Source organism: Sminthopsis crassicaudata, chromosome 4 (assembly GCF_048593235.1).
Source record: "Sminthopsis crassicaudata isolate SCR6 chromosome 4, ASM4859323v1, whole genome shotgun sequence".
Classification (NCBI taxonomy): domain Eukaryota; kingdom Metazoa; phylum Chordata; class Mammalia; order Dasyuromorphia; family Dasyuridae; genus Sminthopsis; species Sminthopsis crassicaudata.
This window is the reverse complement of record NC_133620.1, coordinates 415,751,332-415,769,708: the sequence shown is the minus strand read 5'-3', so window position 1 is coordinate 415,769,708 and position 18,377 is coordinate 415,751,332. Positions and strand designations below refer to the sequence as shown.

Below are 18,377 nucleotides of genomic sequence, written 5' to 3'. Positions count from 1 at the left end.
GCATGCGTAGCGAACGGAAGCATCCGCCCCCTCCCCAGCCGGAAGTGAACTACAGTGCCTCACCTGAGTCAAAAAGCAGTCGTGGTTTTCCCCTCATTCTTCTTCCCCGCCCTTTCCCCGCCTCCCTCCGCGGGAACCCAGCGCCAAACTTAAACAGTGCGGAGAGAGCTTGAGGCTCTTCAGACGGCGGCGGCGACGCGGCGGCGCGGAGCTGGGCCAGGCCGGGCCGGACTATTTTGCAGCTGGACTGGCGGTCCACCATGAGTCAGGTTCTGTTCGGGCAGCTGGTCCCGCTGCTGGTGAAGTGCAAGGACTGCGAGGAGAGGTGAGGGAACGTTCCTTCTTGTTCTCCGGGGCCGGAGGCCGTTGGGCGCCGGCGCATAGGCGTAAGATGGCGGCCGGGAGGAAGCGCCCCGGGGCAGGGAGAAAGGGCTCTGTCTGGGGTCCCCTTTCTCGCGGGGCTTCCTCATCTCTCCGAGGCAGGAAACTAAGCAGGCGGGAAGGCATTGAGGGGCTGATCCGGTGTCCAATCTGAGGAGTAATTAAAAAAAAAAAAAAAAGGAAGGAAAGAAAAATAGTAATAATAACTAAAAGCGACCAAATAGTTTTAAAAGCCCTTTAGAGTTGACCTAGCGGTGCAATCATTTGAACCTCTCAGCCACTCCTTAGGGAGGCGGGCACGGTTTTATCTTCTCGGTCTCGGGTGGGGAGAGTGCCCCGTCCTGGGTTTTGTGAGAGGTATCGGAGCACCATTTGAACCCAACTCCTGCGCTCCTCTCGTTCCGCCTTCACAAAGTAAGGACAGATCCGCTTCGGTTGGAAGTCGGTAAAAGCAGCAGTTCCTCTAGGTGGTTTTGTTTGTTTTCTAATGCCATCTACCGACTCCTTCGGTTGCTCTTTATTGTGGCTGTTAATAAAGTTTTAACAGAAATACTACAAGCGCGAGTCGTGAACCCGAAGTTTAATGGGCTCCCTTGGCTCCTCCTTGGCAGGAGATAAGACATAAAATGGGTGTGTGTGTGTGTGTGTGTGTGTGTGTGTGTGTGTGTGTGTGTGTGTGTATAGAAACCTGTAGCATGGTGCAGAATTAGATCTGGTTTAGGTAGAAGGTAAGCTGCTGCATAAAACATCATAAACTCTTTGAGATAAGCTTGTTTTTTAAATTTTTGTAGCCTCGGTCCAGGGCTAAGGCTACAGTTTGCCAGGCTTGTTGTTTTGATCAGTTGCCCAACAAGATCTCCTTGTCCATGCGTTTTAGGAGATTATAGATTTAATGCCAAAAATGATGCTGGACTCTGTTTCAGGGACAGTAAGGTGGAAAGCACACCTGTTATGTCCTTAAGAGAGACCTATGTTTGAGTCTCACCCTCGACGACACAGACTGTAATCCTGGACCAGTAACTTTTCCTCTTGCACTCAAATCTGTTAAATGGAGATAATTCTGGCCTTGCTTGACCGCTTGCTGGGGGGGGGGGGAGGGAAGGAGAAGAGAGGGGAGAGTATCACAGAGGAAGGGGGAAAAAAAATTGGAACTCATAATCTTACAAAAATGAGTGTTGAGTCTTCAGACGAAATTGGAAAAATAAAACACAGAATTTTAAAAAAATACTAGAAAAATGCTGGCTCTGCCAGTCCCATATTGATCTTTTGGAAAGAAAATGCTTTGAAAAAGTGTGAAAACCAGTTGTAAGTTGGAATTACTGCTATTATGTTCCCATACTGATGTTTAATAAGATAGTGCCAAAACAATGAGCAAGAAGAATTTTACCTGAGCCAACTTTAAGATACAATATAACTGAAGGTGTTTTTTAACAGAAGTCTTGAATAAGGATTGAAAAAGAAGTTATAATTGTATCCTTTTGGATTAAAAAAAGCCCTGTAAATTTGAAGTGAGTTTGTTGATCAAGTCAAAATAAAATCCTTGTGTATTCCAATAAAGTGATGCTAATTCATAGGATCATAGGAATTTGAACCTATTTGGCATCGTGGATAGAATGCTGGACTTGAAGTCAGAAAGAGCAGGATTCAAACTGCCTCAGATACTTATGATCATGGTTGTCACTAACAGTTTCCCCACCTGTAAAATAGGTAATGAATTTCTATGTTACAAGTTCTATACATATTTTGTAATACAATACTAAATAAACTTGAGTTAATAAACTAGTTCAAAGGAACTAGTTACTAAAGGGAAGTGAAGGAATGTGTCTAAATTCAGATTTACTTGGAAGCAGAAGGAAGAGCCTCTGGGGCTTGGGATCTTCTGTGCCTTCTGTTTTTCTCCCAAAACCACCTTGTTTGGGGGAAATAAGATTATTTTATCAAAAGATTTGGAGGAGGGGCTAAATATTAGCAGACAGCTCTTTCTCTGTGTACATACACACACACACAGAGTACTTTTTATACAATTGTGCTTTGTTCAGACTGAGAATAGTTACATATCATTGCTCTTTATAAATGCCATAGTAAGATATGGTGAAGCCCAATATTGTTTATGTGACTTTCAGAATTGTTTCCATTGAAAACACTAGGGCTTTACCACAAATTTAAATATAGACAACAGGCTTAATTAGTGTAAATTTCATTTCCCCAATCCTGAGCACAAGGGACTAGAATTTGGGGACATGAAAAACAATGTGTTTAACTTGTTTTAGGGAAAGGGAGGGACTACTGTGATACTCGTAGAGTAATGTGAAGAGTAGCTTACCACAGGTCTAACTAAGATAAGATATATTCAGTGACTCACATTTTGCAAATGGGGAAACTGAGGCATGTTACAATTCTGAGTTGCCCAGGATCATACAGGTATTAAATATCTAGTTGGAAGTTAAACCTGATCTTCTTGACTACAAGCCTAACAGTCTATGCCCTGAACTATATTAGTATGTTCAAATAATACACAGAAAGTAGATGTTTTCAGGTTACCTGTGTTCAGATATTCATTATGTGTTTTATGTGCATATGCATATACATTCACATATATGTGTGCAATTGTGTCATTTATCTAAAGTGTACAGAGGGAAGCATGTGGGTTATATTTATTTTACACAGAGTAGCAAATCCTTTCTGCCTAGTCAAAGAAAGTTCCCAGGAAAAAGAACGTGAATTGGCAGATTTAGCTGCTCGTGGAGAACTATATAGGCCATCAGCCTTATTTTTATTTCATGAGAGTTATAGTGAGTATGCAGATTTTGTTTTAATGGAGCTGAATTAGGGAAAGTTTGTAGATAAGTACACTGAGGCTTAGAGAGGATCAACAAAACTCAAATCTTGCCTACTTTCTGTTTTTTTCCTCCTAGATAGCCTGTTAGAAATTTCTTAGTGCAAATGGCAGCATCTAATCATTTTGAGTGTTTTTAATATTTGTGCATCTGTTTTTAAACAGAAGAGTAAATGTTAGAGTGAGCATTGAACTCCAAGCAGTTTCTAATCCAGTTCATCGAAAGGTTGGTATTTTTGATTCATAGTTTAATGATAATTTATGTACTAAACAGCTAACTCTTTTCTTTTGTGTATTGGATTTTTTGCAACCAAGGGTTTGTGATCCAGCCTTCTGTCTGCTTGCCTCAATCTCTCTGGCTGAGGCTTTTAGCTTATAAGCTCCACACTGAGTATACACCAATCATTATATCACTAGGAAACCATTATTTGTTGTAGGATTAAATCAATGCTAAACTAGATTTAACCATTGTCTCCTCAATTCCACTTAGTATCTTGTTTCAAGTTCTGGTCCATAACATCTCCTTGTAGGATTAAATCAATCATACTGAACCATGCTAAATTAGATAACTGTTGTCTCCAGCAATTCCACTGACTTTAGTACCTTGTAAGAATCCTTTGTTTCAAGTTCAGAGTTCTGGCTCATAACAGGTTCATATTCCACTTACAGGTTGTTGTTATAGAAATATCATTCTGTTTTAGAAAATAGAATTCTAGAGAACAGACAATATAGATGTGAGAATCAGACAAAAAGTACTGCAGAGGAAAATATTTTAGTTTTTGTTTGGGGATATTTTTCCTTTTGGAAAATTAGTAATTGAAAGAACTGAAGAATAATACTTAAGAGCACAAGGAAACCAAAGTTACTTACACAAACCAGCCTCATTTGAACTTGAAAAATTGAAAACTAATCAGTGACAAGTGCATAGAATATAAAATTTAGGAATATAAACCTCCTATATTTTGCATTAGCTAACTGTAGCCCTTTAGTATATATATCACACAGATGTTCAATTTAATCAACCCATCATTGCTAAGATTTTTAAAGAAAGTATCCAAAAGGCCCCTTCCACCAAAAATGTATTAATTCTGAGATTTGTAAGGATGTAACTCTGGGAATGAAGGTTGGAGCTTAGTTAAGAAGCAGCTTTAGGAAAGGTGGTTGAAGTTTTAGGCTTAGTCTTACTGTATATCTAGCAAAGTTTCATGAAGTTAGAACAATAACTGACCTAGGTTATAGATTTTATTTTTCCAAAGTTTTTATATTTCCTGCTTCTCCCTTTATTCATAAGTAACTATATGCAGCATAAATAATTAGTATTAAGGACAAAACACTTTTCTGCTAACTGCTTCCCTAGCATTACAACCCCAGAACTATATATTTGCTTATAAGGTCCTCACAATCAACAGTAATATAAGGCTGCCTTAGTCTCCAGGTATTCTGAGAAATAATAAAAGTTAATTTCTCCACTTTTGATATTCTATAATTATTTCTAAGGTCCTAAAAGTCACACTGAATATACTTAACAATCAGGAATAAAAACATTTTTTCAAAGTTTTTGTTCTATGGTAGTGTCTAATTCCATATATATTTTCAATCTCTTTTACTCACATTTTATTCTAACTTTCCCATCCATACCTACAGTTCTGTGAAGGCTGAATACTAATGGTCAGTCCTCCAGTACTGTAATTCTGAACTGCCTGTAAGACAAACTTAAATCCCATAGTAAGAGGTATTGACTAGGGACTAGAGACAGATAGATTGGTCTCAAATGCCGCTTCACCAGCCAGCTGGAGCATTTAGCCAGCTGAACCAATAAAATTGGTTTAGGTACAACCCTAATAATGACATGATATTTGATACCCTTGTTAGAGAAAAGGGTTCCTTTTTTCCCCCTTTTCTATAGGGAATAAGAAAGTTGTCAGTCCTCTTCAATTTCTTTGCTCAAAAGAGGGTTGACAAAATCTTGAGTTCAGAAACTTAACCTTGGGCAAGAAACTCCTTATCTTTAAAATGAGTTGGTTGTACTGCCTGGGCTCTTTAAGATCTGTTCTTGGTCTAAATTCTGAATGTCCTTTTTAACTTAGAATTAGCTAACTATGAAGGCAGTTAGGAATAAAATGTATATGTGTAAAGATGTGGCATCTTACCACTAAGGTTGTGCTTGTGTATTACTAAAACTCTTCTACAATTCTTTTACCCTTATATGATTATCAGAGTAAATTGGCTATCCTAACATAGACTGAAATAAAGATTAAAAAAATAATAATAACCATAATTGAAGAGTTAGACCTAAAATGATAGATGTGATACCTTGATATTTGATATGTCATAAAAGTTTCGGAGTTTCTTTTATTAGCTTTAAGTGAACATTCTCATATTCCTGAGATAAGAAGTCAAAGAGATAAAAAAAGAAATTTATTACACCCACAATTTTAGTCAAGACACTTCCTAAGAGTTATAATTTGTATTTTGGAAAGATCCCAACCTGCTCTGGTTTTTGTAGTTATTTGTTGGTAAGCCTAGTTTTGAAAAGAATTCCTTTAAGTTTATGTCTGTAAAACTTTGTTTCTTCTTTCCCTGTGTAATATGAGAGTGTGTCCCTTGAGAAACAAAAATGATTTCTCTGGCTCTGATGTAATTGAAACTGTATAAGCTTTGTTAGAAACTTAATAGTGATATTTTTCTAAGCTCTCAACCTGTGCTTGAGCCATAATAAAAACATAGGTTTTTAACCTCTAGATTTCTGTATGATAATAATGTCATTTCGGCAGTAATTATCATGAGACTAAATTGAGAATATTTTCCCCATATTAGATGATTTTACTTCTAAGAAAGAAGCAGTTAGCTAATTTGTAATATCTCTATGCACTTAGATACTGAAAACAACTCTTTCTCTTAGGATTTAGTGATTCAGTTGACTGATGATGCTGATCCATTTTTTCTATATAACCTTGTTATATCTGAGGAAGATTTTCAGAGGTAAGTTGCTGACTTAAGAATTTTCTTTGTTAACTGTATAAATATGTATACATATATTGGATTTAACATATATTTTAACATATTTAATATATGCTGGACTACCTGCCACCTAGGGGAGGGGATGGGGGAAGGAAAAGATAATTTGAAACAAAAGGCTTTGCAGGGATCGATGTTGAAAAATTATCCATATATATATGTTTTGTAAATAAAAAGCTTTAAATTTTTTTAAAAAGGGTTTTTTATATCCAATAAATTTGAATATATTGCTTTAATTTAAATTTTTTTTGGAGGATGGGGCAACACAATTGAGGTTAGGTGTCTTGTCCAGAGTCAGATAGCTAGTGAGTGTTAAGTGTCTGAGGCTGAATTTGAACTCAAGTCTTCCTGACTACATGAAGGGCCTTTATTTATTGAGCCATCTAGCTGCCCCTGTGCTTTACTAATTACTAAGATAAAAATATCCACATTTTAAAATTTACCTTTTCTTATCTCTGATTTCATATAAATCTAGTTTAAAATTGCAGCAAGGTCTTCTGGTAGATTTTTCAGCTTTTCCACAAAAATTTATAGATCTGCTACAGCAGTGTACACAGGAACAAGGCAAAGAAATTCCAAGGTAAGTCTCATGTGGACCCTATGTTTATTAAACAATCTTAGACTAAATTTTCTTTTGAAGGGCTTTCATTGTAGCCAAAGTTTCTCCATGTGTTAAGAGTACCTTGGTCTTTAAAAAAAAAAAATTAGCCTCTATTAAACCTAAAATTTCAAATTGTCTTTATTAAAGTTAATAGTATTATATTTCCTTGAGTTTCCCAATATGGATAAAGTCATTGAAACTGTTGATCTTGAGTGGGTGGGTGTGTTTCTAAATGAAGGACAGAAGTATTTATATGAAAAAAGAAAAGATTTAGATATATCTGTTAAAATTATTTTCAGTACATATTTTTCAAGTGCAATTTCATTTGTGTTGTTTTTATGAAAGGTTTTAGAAAGCTTATTCACTTTTTTGTTTGGCACAAATAATCAGTTTATAATGAAACTATTTGTATGCTTATGTTTTTATAGAGTTTTATTTATATTTAATTTAACCTTATAAATACTTTGAGCCAGATAAAAATAAAATATGGAGGCTAAATTTTGAATCTTTCAATTTAGTTTATTTAAATTAGGATTTATTCTTTTTCATACATTTGTCCGTAGGTTTTCCATTTATACAAATTCAAAATTACTCTTGTCAGCATTCTGTGATATGTCTTCTTTATACCCAGTAAGAGGAGTGTCCTTAATTTAATGTAAAATTTTCTTTATAGGTTTTTACTACAATTAGTTTCTACAGCAACTATATTGGATCACTCACCTGTATTTTTAAATGTGGTGGAGACAAATCCCTTTAAGCATCTTACACATCTTTCTCTAAAACTTCTACCTGGAAATGATATGGAAATAAAGAAATTTTTAGCAGGCTGTTTGAAATGTAGCAAGGTAAGGTATGAATTCGGACAGTGCCTTTTTGGGATGCATTGTCCTCATATGTAAAATCAAGATAGATAGCATATTTCTAAGGTCCCTTCTAGCTCTAAAATTCTCTAATTCTGTTCTTTTTTAAATGAATATGAAAAAGCTACCATAAAATGTTCTGAATTTTGATACTTGTTCCATGTGTTTGAGGAAATATAATAAGTAAATGGCTTAAAAGAGGAAAATTTCCATTTCATTTTTGAGTTTATTTGAATGTAATAAACAGGAGTATTAAATTAGGTGTCTGGAAAATGGAGTCTGTCACCATTTAACTCAGTGACCTTGAGCACTTTTTGGTGCCTTTGTTTTCCCATTTACTAAATATATGAAATAAAGTTTACTCTATATATTCCAACTTACATAAGAAATTATGAAATTTTCTTGAAAAACATAATTGACATTCAAACATAAGTTGCTATTTCCTGGAAGTAAAATATGTATGCTTGGACATTTTCTGATTTAAAAAAGAAAATAGCTGGCAATTGAACAGTACTTAAGGTTTGTAAAACTTTCTGCATAACTCATTTGAGCTTAGAAATGCTATTTTGGGACCAGTCCATAATTAAATTAAAAATCAATGAACTCTTTTAATAGGAAGAAAAATTATCATTGGAGCAAACACTAGAGGATGTTACAAGACAGTTACACTTTACACAACAGGTAATTCAAAGTTTTACTTTTTTTTCTTAGTAAATCATCTCTTTATTGACTCTCAGTTGTCAGGCAAGTCCGCCACAAAAGCAAAATAAAGCTAAAAAATAGTTATCTTAATTCATATATAGGATGTAAGTCTCAGATCAAATCTTTTACTCTAAACATTCTTTTATTCTATACTTATTCCCATCTTTAGTCTTTACTTATGCCATTCTTTTTGTCTAAAATGTACCGTAAATTATCTTTTGACCAGTGGGACTGGCCTACAGAGACTATCCTTACCTCTAAATTTAATGAATGATCTGCTTTCGGTAAGATGAGGCTAGTTCTAGGTTTATCCCTTGGTATCATTTTCCAGGTGACCTTCAGATTTGTATTAGTAATTAAATCATCTCCAAGCTGATTTCAAAAAAGCCTGGAAAGACCACTTGAACTGATGTTAAGTGAAGTGAGTAGAACCAAAAGAACATTGTATATTAGCAACAAGATTGTGTGATGATCAACTGATGGATTTGACTCTTTTCAGTGGTGAAGTGATTCAAGGCAATTCCAATAGTCTTGTGATGGAAAGTGCTATCTGGATCCAAAGAGAATTATGGGGATTGATTGTGGATCAAAGCATAGTATATTTACCTTTTTGTTGTTTGTTTGCTTGATTTTTATTCTTGTGATTTTTTTTTTTTCTTTCACCTTTTGATCTCATTTTTCTTGTGTAGCATGATGGATTTGGAAATATGTTTAGAAGTACATATATTTAACCTATATTGGATTGCTTGCTGTTTATGGGAGAGAATGGGTGGGGGTGAAAGGGAGAAAAATTTTGCATAAGGTTTTGCAAAGAAGAATATTGAAAACTTTTTGCATGTATTTGGAAAAATAAAAAGCTATTAAAATTTTAAAAATAATAATTAGCTCAGCTTCTCCCTCCAGTCCTCATTATGGGAAGGGGTTAGAGTTAGAGGTTGAAAAGAAGAGCAGATAAAGTGGCAAAAAGAAGACGGGCTTAAAGGACAGGTGTGTTTAGTTTTTTGAAAGTGGGTAGAAAAAATGCCAATTTTTGAAATTTAGTGCTCACTTTCATTATATCTGCCCCTTTTGTACTCATAGCTTTCAAAAGAACCCTGTGTCCTCAGACTATTCATAATTCCTCTCTAATATAAGCTAGCCAAATCTGTCGTCCTCTGAAAAGTCCCTTTCTTGCTTTAGATTCTTTTCCTTTTCTTTCCTTGTTAAAACTCCTTTTCTTCAGTACATGTCAGGTAATTTTATTTAACTAATCCTTGTGGAATTTGAGTATTCCTCTGACAGAGTTTCTTCACAAGCTTGAGTAAGTCTCCAATTAGTGAAATTTCTTTCAATATGGGGGAAATATTTTTAGGTAGGGGAGCCTTCTTTTAATAATTTTAATAATCACATTCAGCTTTCTTCTTATAAACAAAGCCTCAATGGTAATAGTAGAAAAAGGATTAGAAATCTGCTATTCTCCTTTCTTCTTCTTCTTCTTTTTTTTAATCTTGCTGCTTTTGGTTTTAGTTGGGAAGACAAAATGAATTAACATGTAATGTGCTTTGAAAAATTAAATGCTATGCTATTTTTACAGTGCTAGCTTTTATTATTTGGTTCCTTCAAAGTTTTTAAAGCACATTGAAATTGTAGTCACTATAGGATGAAGATTATTTCCTCATGGTTCAATGGAAAGAGCACTGGAAATGAAGCTAAAGCACCTGGGTATAAGGCAGGGGCCTACAAATCATTTCTTCTTGTCAAGATTATATTTCCTCATCTTCAGTGTGTAAGGAAAGGAGCATGATAGTTGTGTAATTTGATGCGTGTAAATTCAAGGTATAGACAGTAAGCATTGACAGTGTGCAGAGTACCTTGTTAGCTACTGAGAATCTGGAGACTGGCAGAAGACAGTCCTTACCTTCCAGAAAATCGTACTTTACAGGGCAGGTGATAGAAAGTTGTAGGAAGACTTGAGTCGGGATTCAACAATTGTTATTAATAGTGATGTAATATTGCTTCATTTCCCTCTTTTAATATTTGTGTTTAAAATTATATAGACATTGTCAGAAAAGATCCAGGAATTAGATAAGTTACGGAATGAATGGACATCACACACAGCATCACTGACAAATAAGCATTCTCAGGAACTGACAAATGAAAAGGAAAAAGCCCTACAGGTATGAACAAAAGGGAATAGATAAAATTCTTAGTTCATGAAATAATTTGATGATGGTGATTTTAAAAGAACTGTTGGAAAACTAAACTAAGTGTTTTATAATTATAATGACCAAATTTGGCCCCAAAGGAGAGTTGTGAAAATATGCCATCCTATTACAAAATGAGGTGCTAAGGATGGAGAATTTTGCTTAAAATTTTTTTTTCTTTAAAAAAAAACTTTGGTGCTGAATAGGGGAGGGGAATGTAAATATAAAAAGAAAGGATATATATAAAATAAGATAAAATTTTAGCAATTAAAAGAGATTTTGGAAATTCAGGTTTCATAGCTCTTTTGAAGTATGGACATTTTTGAAAGGATACAGATTTGTGACAAAATTTAAATGCTCTCTACCAGAGGTGGTAGTGAGGGGGAATGTAAGCAAATCTGTTCTCACAGTAATTTTTAGTTATTTTTCTTGCCTTTTTTTCCTTACTATGGCTCACTTATTTTCTGCATCATTTAAATTACAAATATCTTTCTCAAATCATTATATTTTTAATTAATTAATTTTCCTTGAGTCTTATCCCTATAAAAACTATTAGCCTCCCATTTATTCCCTTCTTTTAATAGCTAAGCTTCTGAAATGTTTCTTCTCTGAATGATTGTCTCTCTACAGACCTTCCTTTAAAACTTCTTTTGCCTGTCTTTTGTTTCTATCACTAACTTGAAATTATTCCTCCAGAAGTTCCTAAACATCATTGAGGTATATGTCAGAATTCTTTGTTTTCATTTCTGTAGTCTCTTTGCTGCCTTTAACATAATTAATTGTTCATCCTTTTCTAGTTCAGGAAGGCCCATGTTCATATTTGTCCTCACACTCATACAAGCTATGTGGCTGTGTGGGCAAGAGTCACTAATCTGTTTGCCTCAGTTTCCTCAACTTAAAATGAGCATAGTAACAGCATCTATCTCCCAAGGGTATTGTGAGGATGAAAATGAAATAATATTTATAAAGCATTTAGTATAGTACCTGGCATATACTAGGTGCTTAATAAATGCTTTATGCCCTTCTTCTTTCTCCTTTACTAATTATTTACTTTGTTTTCTATCATTATTTTATTGGGAGTCTCTTCCCCGTTATTTAGTTCAAGATGGATTTCTTCAGTGCCATAATCTATAATTTTTTTCCTTCTTTGTTTTATCTCCTACTGCTCCTTTCATACTTTTTAGACAAAGAAAATACCTACAATAGCAATGCAAAATATGGAGTCTGCAATTTTGCAGTGATTTCCTGCAGAGAGTAATGAAATATAATTTAGAAGCATAGTCACAATATGCCTCATTCCTTTTTTCAATGCCTCATCACCACAAGTACTATGGCAACAATTTTATGACTGGTTTATAATGTGGTGTTCTCTTATTTTGAAAGCATAATTCTTAGCATGCATTGCAATGCCAAAAACAAATACTACACAGGATGAGTAGGTTATGAATTGATTGTGAACTCTTATCAGAAGAGTGGATACTTTAAGGAGATTAAGCATCCATCGAAGAATAATTCTTAGCATATGAAATTCTGGGAAGTAAAAATTATTAACCAAAATATTGGGATGATATGCTCATGTTTGTAACAGCTGTGACCTGTGAAATTCCATAGGTATAAGTTGAATATATTTTTTTTAATTAGGGAAGAGTTAATATTTCCAGGAAAGAATTTAGGACTTGTTCATATATATTTCTTCTTTCTTTCTTTTTTCTGAGGCAATTGAGGTTAAGTGACTTGGACACAGATATGAAATGTTGTGTCTGAGGCTGGATTTGAATTCAGATCCTCCTGACTTCAGGACTGGTGCTCTTATCTACTGTGCCATCTAGCTATCCCTTATATATATTTCTTTCAAATTTCATTTTGTCTTCTCTCTCTCTCTCTCTTTTGCTAATTATGCTTTTATTTATCTACATGTAGGCACAGGTTCAATTTCAACAACAGCATGAACAACAGAAAAAAGACCTAGAAAATATACATCAAAGAAATGTCGTCCAGCTTCAGAACAGATTGTCAGAATTGGAAGCGTCCAATAAAGATCTAACGGAAAGGAAGTACAAAGGAGACTCCACAATTAGAGAACTTAAAGCAAAACTCTCTGGTGTAGAAGATGTATGGAATACTTTGTTTTTGTAGTTGAAAACAGTGCTTTTATTTGGTAGATATTTATTTTATCATTTGTTAGATATAACTAATTATTCACTTGTTTTTGTGGGGTGACAAATCCTAATGTTTAAGAGAAAATCTATAGAGATTCAGGAAATTATATTTTAAAAGCACCGATAGAATCTAGAATGATAACAGAATTTTGTCCAGAGAAGCAACTGTGAAATATAGCTCTTTGAATTTGTTCTTGAACTAAATCAGGAACTTGAAAAGCACACTAATTTTAGAGTCTGAGCATTTTCCTATCAAACCATTTGCTAGTTGTATGACTGCATGTTACTTAATCTCTTTGGACCTCAGTTTCTTCATCCATAAAAATGAAGATGCTGGACTAGTTACTTTCTAAAAGATTTGCAGTCCCTTCTTTTCCTGCTGTCGCATAACTTTCCAAGACAGCTGGAAGTCAGTCTTCCAGAGACTAGGGTTCCTCATCTGTACTATGAGGATGGAGTACTTTTACTTCCTTTTCCCACAGAATTATTGTAAGTAATTAGTTTGGTAAATCTTAAATTGTGCAGTAATTGTGAGTTACTAGTGAATGCTTTATACTTGCTTGAGCAGTAATCAAACTCCCAAAACTGCTCCATGCAAACTTTGTTACTAACCCAAATCATGATAGGGGGAAAAAAAAAAAAAAAGTCAGTGAGTTATTTTGCTAGGCCAGGATATCTTAATGAAGGCAGGTCTTCAGACACTGGGAATGAAATCTAGTCAGGAATCCTATGTGCAGAGCATTTCATTGTAAGGAAGACAAATGGAAGTCCCAGATCTTATACTGGAGCAGTTGAACTGATGCCAATTGGCAGTTTTGTTGCCTGATACCTACTTATGGGTCACTGATCTAAGCATCTGAACAAACAAGATGGTTAGAAAACTGTTGACACTTGAATTTGATTCTCATCTGAACTTGTTAAAGGAAAGAAGAATATATATACATATATAGTTGGGTACAAAAACAAATTTCAACAAGAAAATATGGAGGAAAGATGAGAAGGGTGAAAAAAAATTGGTGAGTGTAGATTAAGAGAAGGATTATTAGGCCTAATGAAAATAAATTAATGCTGAAAAATAAGCTTGTAAAGAATGGGAATCTGAGGGAATGCTCATAAGCTTGAGAATGGCTAGGCAAAATATAGTGTATGCATGCGATGGAATGAAATTAATTATTGTATTTTAAGAAATGATGGAGATGTTTACAGAGGCCTGAGAAGGCTACTTTGAATTGATAGACTCAAGTGAACAGAACCAGGAAACAGTATATGCAGTTATATGGTAAAGATAATTTTGAAATAATTAGGAAGTCTGATCAAGGTCATCATAACTGTAATTAATTAATAATTGTCTAGAAACAAGTGATGATGAGACAGGCTACCCACTAAGCCAATGTGGAAATTTGTTTTGTTTGCAAGTGTTTGGAGGATAAAAGAAAAATTAAGTGTTAAAAAAGAGAAGTTAGTGTCTGTTGATAAAATTATTGGTGTTTTTTTTTTTTAATAAATATTTTATGTATAAAAATATGTGTATATATAAATATTTTACAAATATTTATATTATATATATATATAATAGGCCACATAAAACAATTGGAAATACAGCACTTTTTTTTTTTTTAAATGCTCTTTTAAATTACGGGCACTAGAGACTTGACTGGCTTATATTTTCAACCTTATTATCTCTATAATCAGAACCAGTAACAATAATCTTGTCTATTTTAGGAATGCCAGAGGGCTAAACAAGAAGTACTTTCTTTAAGAAGAGAGAATTCTACTCTTGATGCTGAATGCCATGAAAAAGAGAAGCACATTAATCAGCTTCAAACTAAAGTAGCTGTTTTAGAACAGGAAATCAAGGATAAAGATCAGCTTGTTATAAGAACAAAAGAAGCATTTGACACAATTCAGGAACAAAAGGTAATGCATTTTAAAAATTTAATAAACATATTAGTAAGTTGTACTTCCCTTTTCCTCCAAATGGAGCACAGAGAGTTTAAATTTAAATTTTTTAAAATTCAGGTGGCCCTAGAAGAAAATGGAGAGAAGAATCGGGTACAGCTAGGAAAACTTGAAACTACAATAAAATCATTATCAGCTGAACTTCTTAAGGTTTGTTTTAAGAGGTCTAAAGAATTCTTCATGTATTCTTTGGAATTAAGTTTAGAAGTGTATCTGATGAGACTATTTCACAGGCAAATGAAATTATCAAGAAATTGCAAGGTGATGTGAAAACTCTAATGAGCAAATTGAAATTGAAAAATACAGTCACAATTCAGCAAGAAAAACTACTGGCTGAAAAGGAAGAAAAATTGAAAAAAGAACAAAAGGAAGTACAAGATATTGGACAAGCTCTCCAGAATAAAGAGCAAGAGGTAATTAATATTTTAATAATTTTCAAAACTATTTTCGATTTATGAAGATTTAATGCTGTCCTCTATAAATTGTAGCTATTGTTAGGCAAGAGATTCCATGTTAGAGAATTTGAAAAAATTTCTTACAAAATAATCTGATTGGATGGAAGTTGAATGTAATTAAATCATTAGGTAGAATTTCCCTTTTGGTTTGAAAAGTCAGTTATTTTGTCTCAGCTTAGATTAAATTTTGTTTCATTGAACTAATTTCTTCAACTTCTTTTTTTAAAATTTTTAAAAAATTTTAATTGTTTTCATTTACCAGATATATGCATGGGTAATTTTACAACATTGACAATTGCCAAACCTTTTGTTCTAATTTTTCCCTTCCTTCCCTCCCCCTCCCCCACAAGTGGCAGGTTTACCAATACATGTTAAATATGTTAAAAGTATAAAATAAATACAATATGTGTATACACGTCCAAACAATTGTTTTGCTGTTAAAAAAAAAAAATAGGGCTTTGAAATAGTGTACAATTAGCCTTTTAAGGAAATCAAAAATGCAGGTGGACAAAAATAGAGGGATTGGGAATTCTATGTAATGGTTCATAGTCATCTCCCAGAGTTTTTTCACTGGGTGTAGCTGATTTGGTTCATCTCATTGTTGAAGATGGCCACATCTATCACAATTGATCATTATATAGTATTGTTTTCTTCAACTTCTTAAATCATTTTAGCTTTTCTGTACATGACTTAATTATATTAAATATTTCAGGTAAGCAAATTGCAAGAACAGTTAGAAGTTACAGTACAAAAACTTGAAGAGAGCAAACAGCTTCTGAAGAATAATGAAAAACGTAAGTTTGTTGAATGAAAATAGCTGACATAGGTGTGTGGTACTTGTTTATACTTTTATCTACTCCTAATCCACCTAGTTGGCTCTTTTAAGGACAAAGCTTCTCCAGTTTGTTCTTAAATTTGTTTGCCCTAAAGGAAATTATTTTCTAATATAGGGAAACAAACGTGTATAATATACAAAAAAAAAAAACCCAAAACTACACACTATCATGTGGTTATAGGGTGGAATGGTGGAAAATATCCTTCTTAGATCATACTACCTTTCTGTTAAGGATTTTGCTCAAATGCCATATTTTCCATAATGCCTATATCTTTTCTTATTATACACACTCAGTTTGTTTCAATGTTTCATTTCTTGTACAACTCCATAAGTTCTTTTGTGATAGACTGTATCTTACTCTAACATTACCAGTGCCTTGTATATAGCAAGAGTTCAGTAAGTATTTGTCCAATTAGTGAAAATGTGTATAGGCTTTGATAATTAAAATTTTAAATGAAGTCCTGTAATTCTGTTTTATAATTATTCTGGATTTTATTTTACATAGGACTCAAAGAAACAATTACATGTCCAGTTTGGGGGTGGTTTAAAAAAAAAAAAAAACTTTTAAGATATCTGATAACATCAGATTTTTCCTTTCATTGCTTTTTGTCAGAATTCTCATGGCATTGTCAGATAACTGAGCTACTTGAGAGTAGAGGTTGTTTTTTAATTTTTATATCCCTAGTGTTTAGCTGACATGTCGTAAGTGCTTGATAAATATTTATTGACCAATTGAGCAAATTAGTTAAAAGTTTTAGTAGTACATAAGACCTGACCTCTGTGGTGATTAGCAAATTAAAATATATATCTTTACTTGAAAAGTTTTAGATAATCCTATATATTATTTCTGCTCACACTTAAGGAGAATTGGCAATGGTGTTTTGTTTTTTTGGGGGGGAGGTTGGAACAAATTTAAAATGGAGGGGGCAAAGTAAAATGTTTGAATTTATTTTTCTTTTTTGAAGTAATCACATGGCTAAATAAAGAACTGAATGAAAATCAGCTAATAAGAAAGCAAGAACTATTGGGACCCTCCACAACTTCACCTCCTCAGCCTAGCAACACTACTATCAGAAGTGGAATTTCTCCTAATCAGAATATGGTAAGATTCAAATTCATGTAGTCAAACATAGATCCTGTAAAGTACTGGGAGACTGACCAAGTTTACATTCATTATTACTTTTGCAGTTTGTCCATTTAGCAAGGTCCATTTAATTGTATCTTTTCCATAAGAGTACTATGGCTACAGCATTTTTTGACCTACCTATGTAGGAATCCTTTTACAAAAGGCAATGAGATTACGGTGTTACTGAAGCCAATATTTGCTTTTTGTGACCATTATATCTTTTTCTAGATGTTTACTAACCATCTCTTTAATGAGCTGTTTTAGAATTTTCCCAAGCGATTGCCTATCATCTAGGGGAAGGAGTAGAGGAGGGAGGGAGGGGAAATTTTGAAAAAATGAATACAAGGGATGATGTTATTTAAAAAAAAAAAAAAAGTACTTATGCTGCATATATACTGTCAAAAAAAAAATTTTATGATTATAAAATTAAAAAAAAAAAAAAAGAATTTTCCCAAGCATCAAAATCATTGGCCAATAATTTACAGATTTCATTGCTTTCCCATTGAAAATCAGGACATTTGCACTTGCCAAATCCTTCAGTACTTTTTCTGTTTCTGTGATCTGTCAGACTCAGTACTCACATTGGCTTTTTTTTTTTTCCCCCAGTATCTGACAGTACAGTTTGTTTGGTCTGGGTGATTTGAATTCATCAAAGGCAAGCAGGTGCTTGAACTCTTCCTATTTCTTTGCTAATATTGGTATTGGTATTCATTTTCCTATTATCCATTTTACCTTATTCTTGACAAAGAAAAGAGGAGCAAAATAAGGATTTGAGAGTTTCTGCCTTTTTTTGTGATAACTGTCTTCATCCCTTTCTTAAAAAGGGATATTTTCTTTATTCTCTGATCCTCCTCTTCCTAGGATAGTTTTTTAAAATTCCCTTTTTATCTGATAGCCTTATCTCATTCTGGAGTGCTGCAGTACTTCTGAAACTCCTTATATATAGTATTGGTCTGTGCTTTTGCATTTATTCATCCTGTGTCCTATCTTCCCAGCTATCTCTTCAAACAATATTTTTCTAAGTATCAGAATTGCCTTTCTTTGTGTCTTCCAAATTGTATTCTTGAAAGTTTACCATTCTACTTAACTTCCCATATAGAATTTTAGATTATAGTATCCTGCCTGTTTTTCCTATAAACCCTTTGAAATAAACCAAATCTAGTGACTTTATATCTGGTCTTCCTCTTTCTTTTCCATCACAGAAGATAGTTACTCTACCCCAAGATTCCCATCTTTTCTACTGAAATACCCTTTTCCTCCTT

General features: G+C 33.8%; 1 protein-coding gene across 4 annotated transcripts in view; it reads left to right on the top strand.

Annotated features, from left to right (window-relative positions):
- Window positions 1-129: 129 nt before the first annotated feature.
- Window positions 130-18,377, top strand: part of SASS6 (SAS-6 centriolar assembly protein) — a 29,973-nt gene continuing 11,725 nt past the window's right edge. For 2 of the 4 annotated variants that reach the window (XR_012481375.1, XM_074262775.1), the window contains exons 1-13: window positions 130-325; window positions 3,383-3,443; window positions 6,120-6,199; window positions 6,711-6,815; window positions 7,510-7,681; window positions 8,312-8,377; window positions 10,435-10,554; window positions 12,502-12,693; window positions 14,463-14,657; window positions 14,760-14,849; window positions 14,933-15,112; window positions 15,867-15,948; window positions 16,955-17,091. Coding sequence is in view for 2 of the 4 variants with exons in the window: in XM_074262775.1 (XP_074118876.1) it covers window positions 261-325; window positions 3,383-3,443; window positions 6,120-6,199; window positions 6,711-6,815; window positions 7,510-7,681; window positions 8,312-8,377; window positions 10,435-10,554; window positions 12,502-12,693; window positions 14,463-14,657; window positions 14,760-14,849; window positions 14,933-15,112; window positions 15,867-15,948; window positions 16,955-17,091 (1,545 nt within the window). In the remaining 2 variants the exon portion in view is untranslated. Of the gene's footprint in view, window positions 326-1,862; window positions 1,890-3,382; window positions 3,448-6,119; window positions 6,200-6,710; window positions 6,816-7,509; window positions 7,682-8,311; window positions 8,378-10,434; window positions 10,555-12,501; window positions 12,694-14,462; window positions 14,658-14,759; window positions 14,850-14,932; window positions 15,113-15,866; window positions 15,949-16,954; window positions 17,092-18,377 lie in introns of those variants that run through there. The other 2 variants (XR_012481376.1, XM_074262776.1) reach the window with 2 other exon arrangements.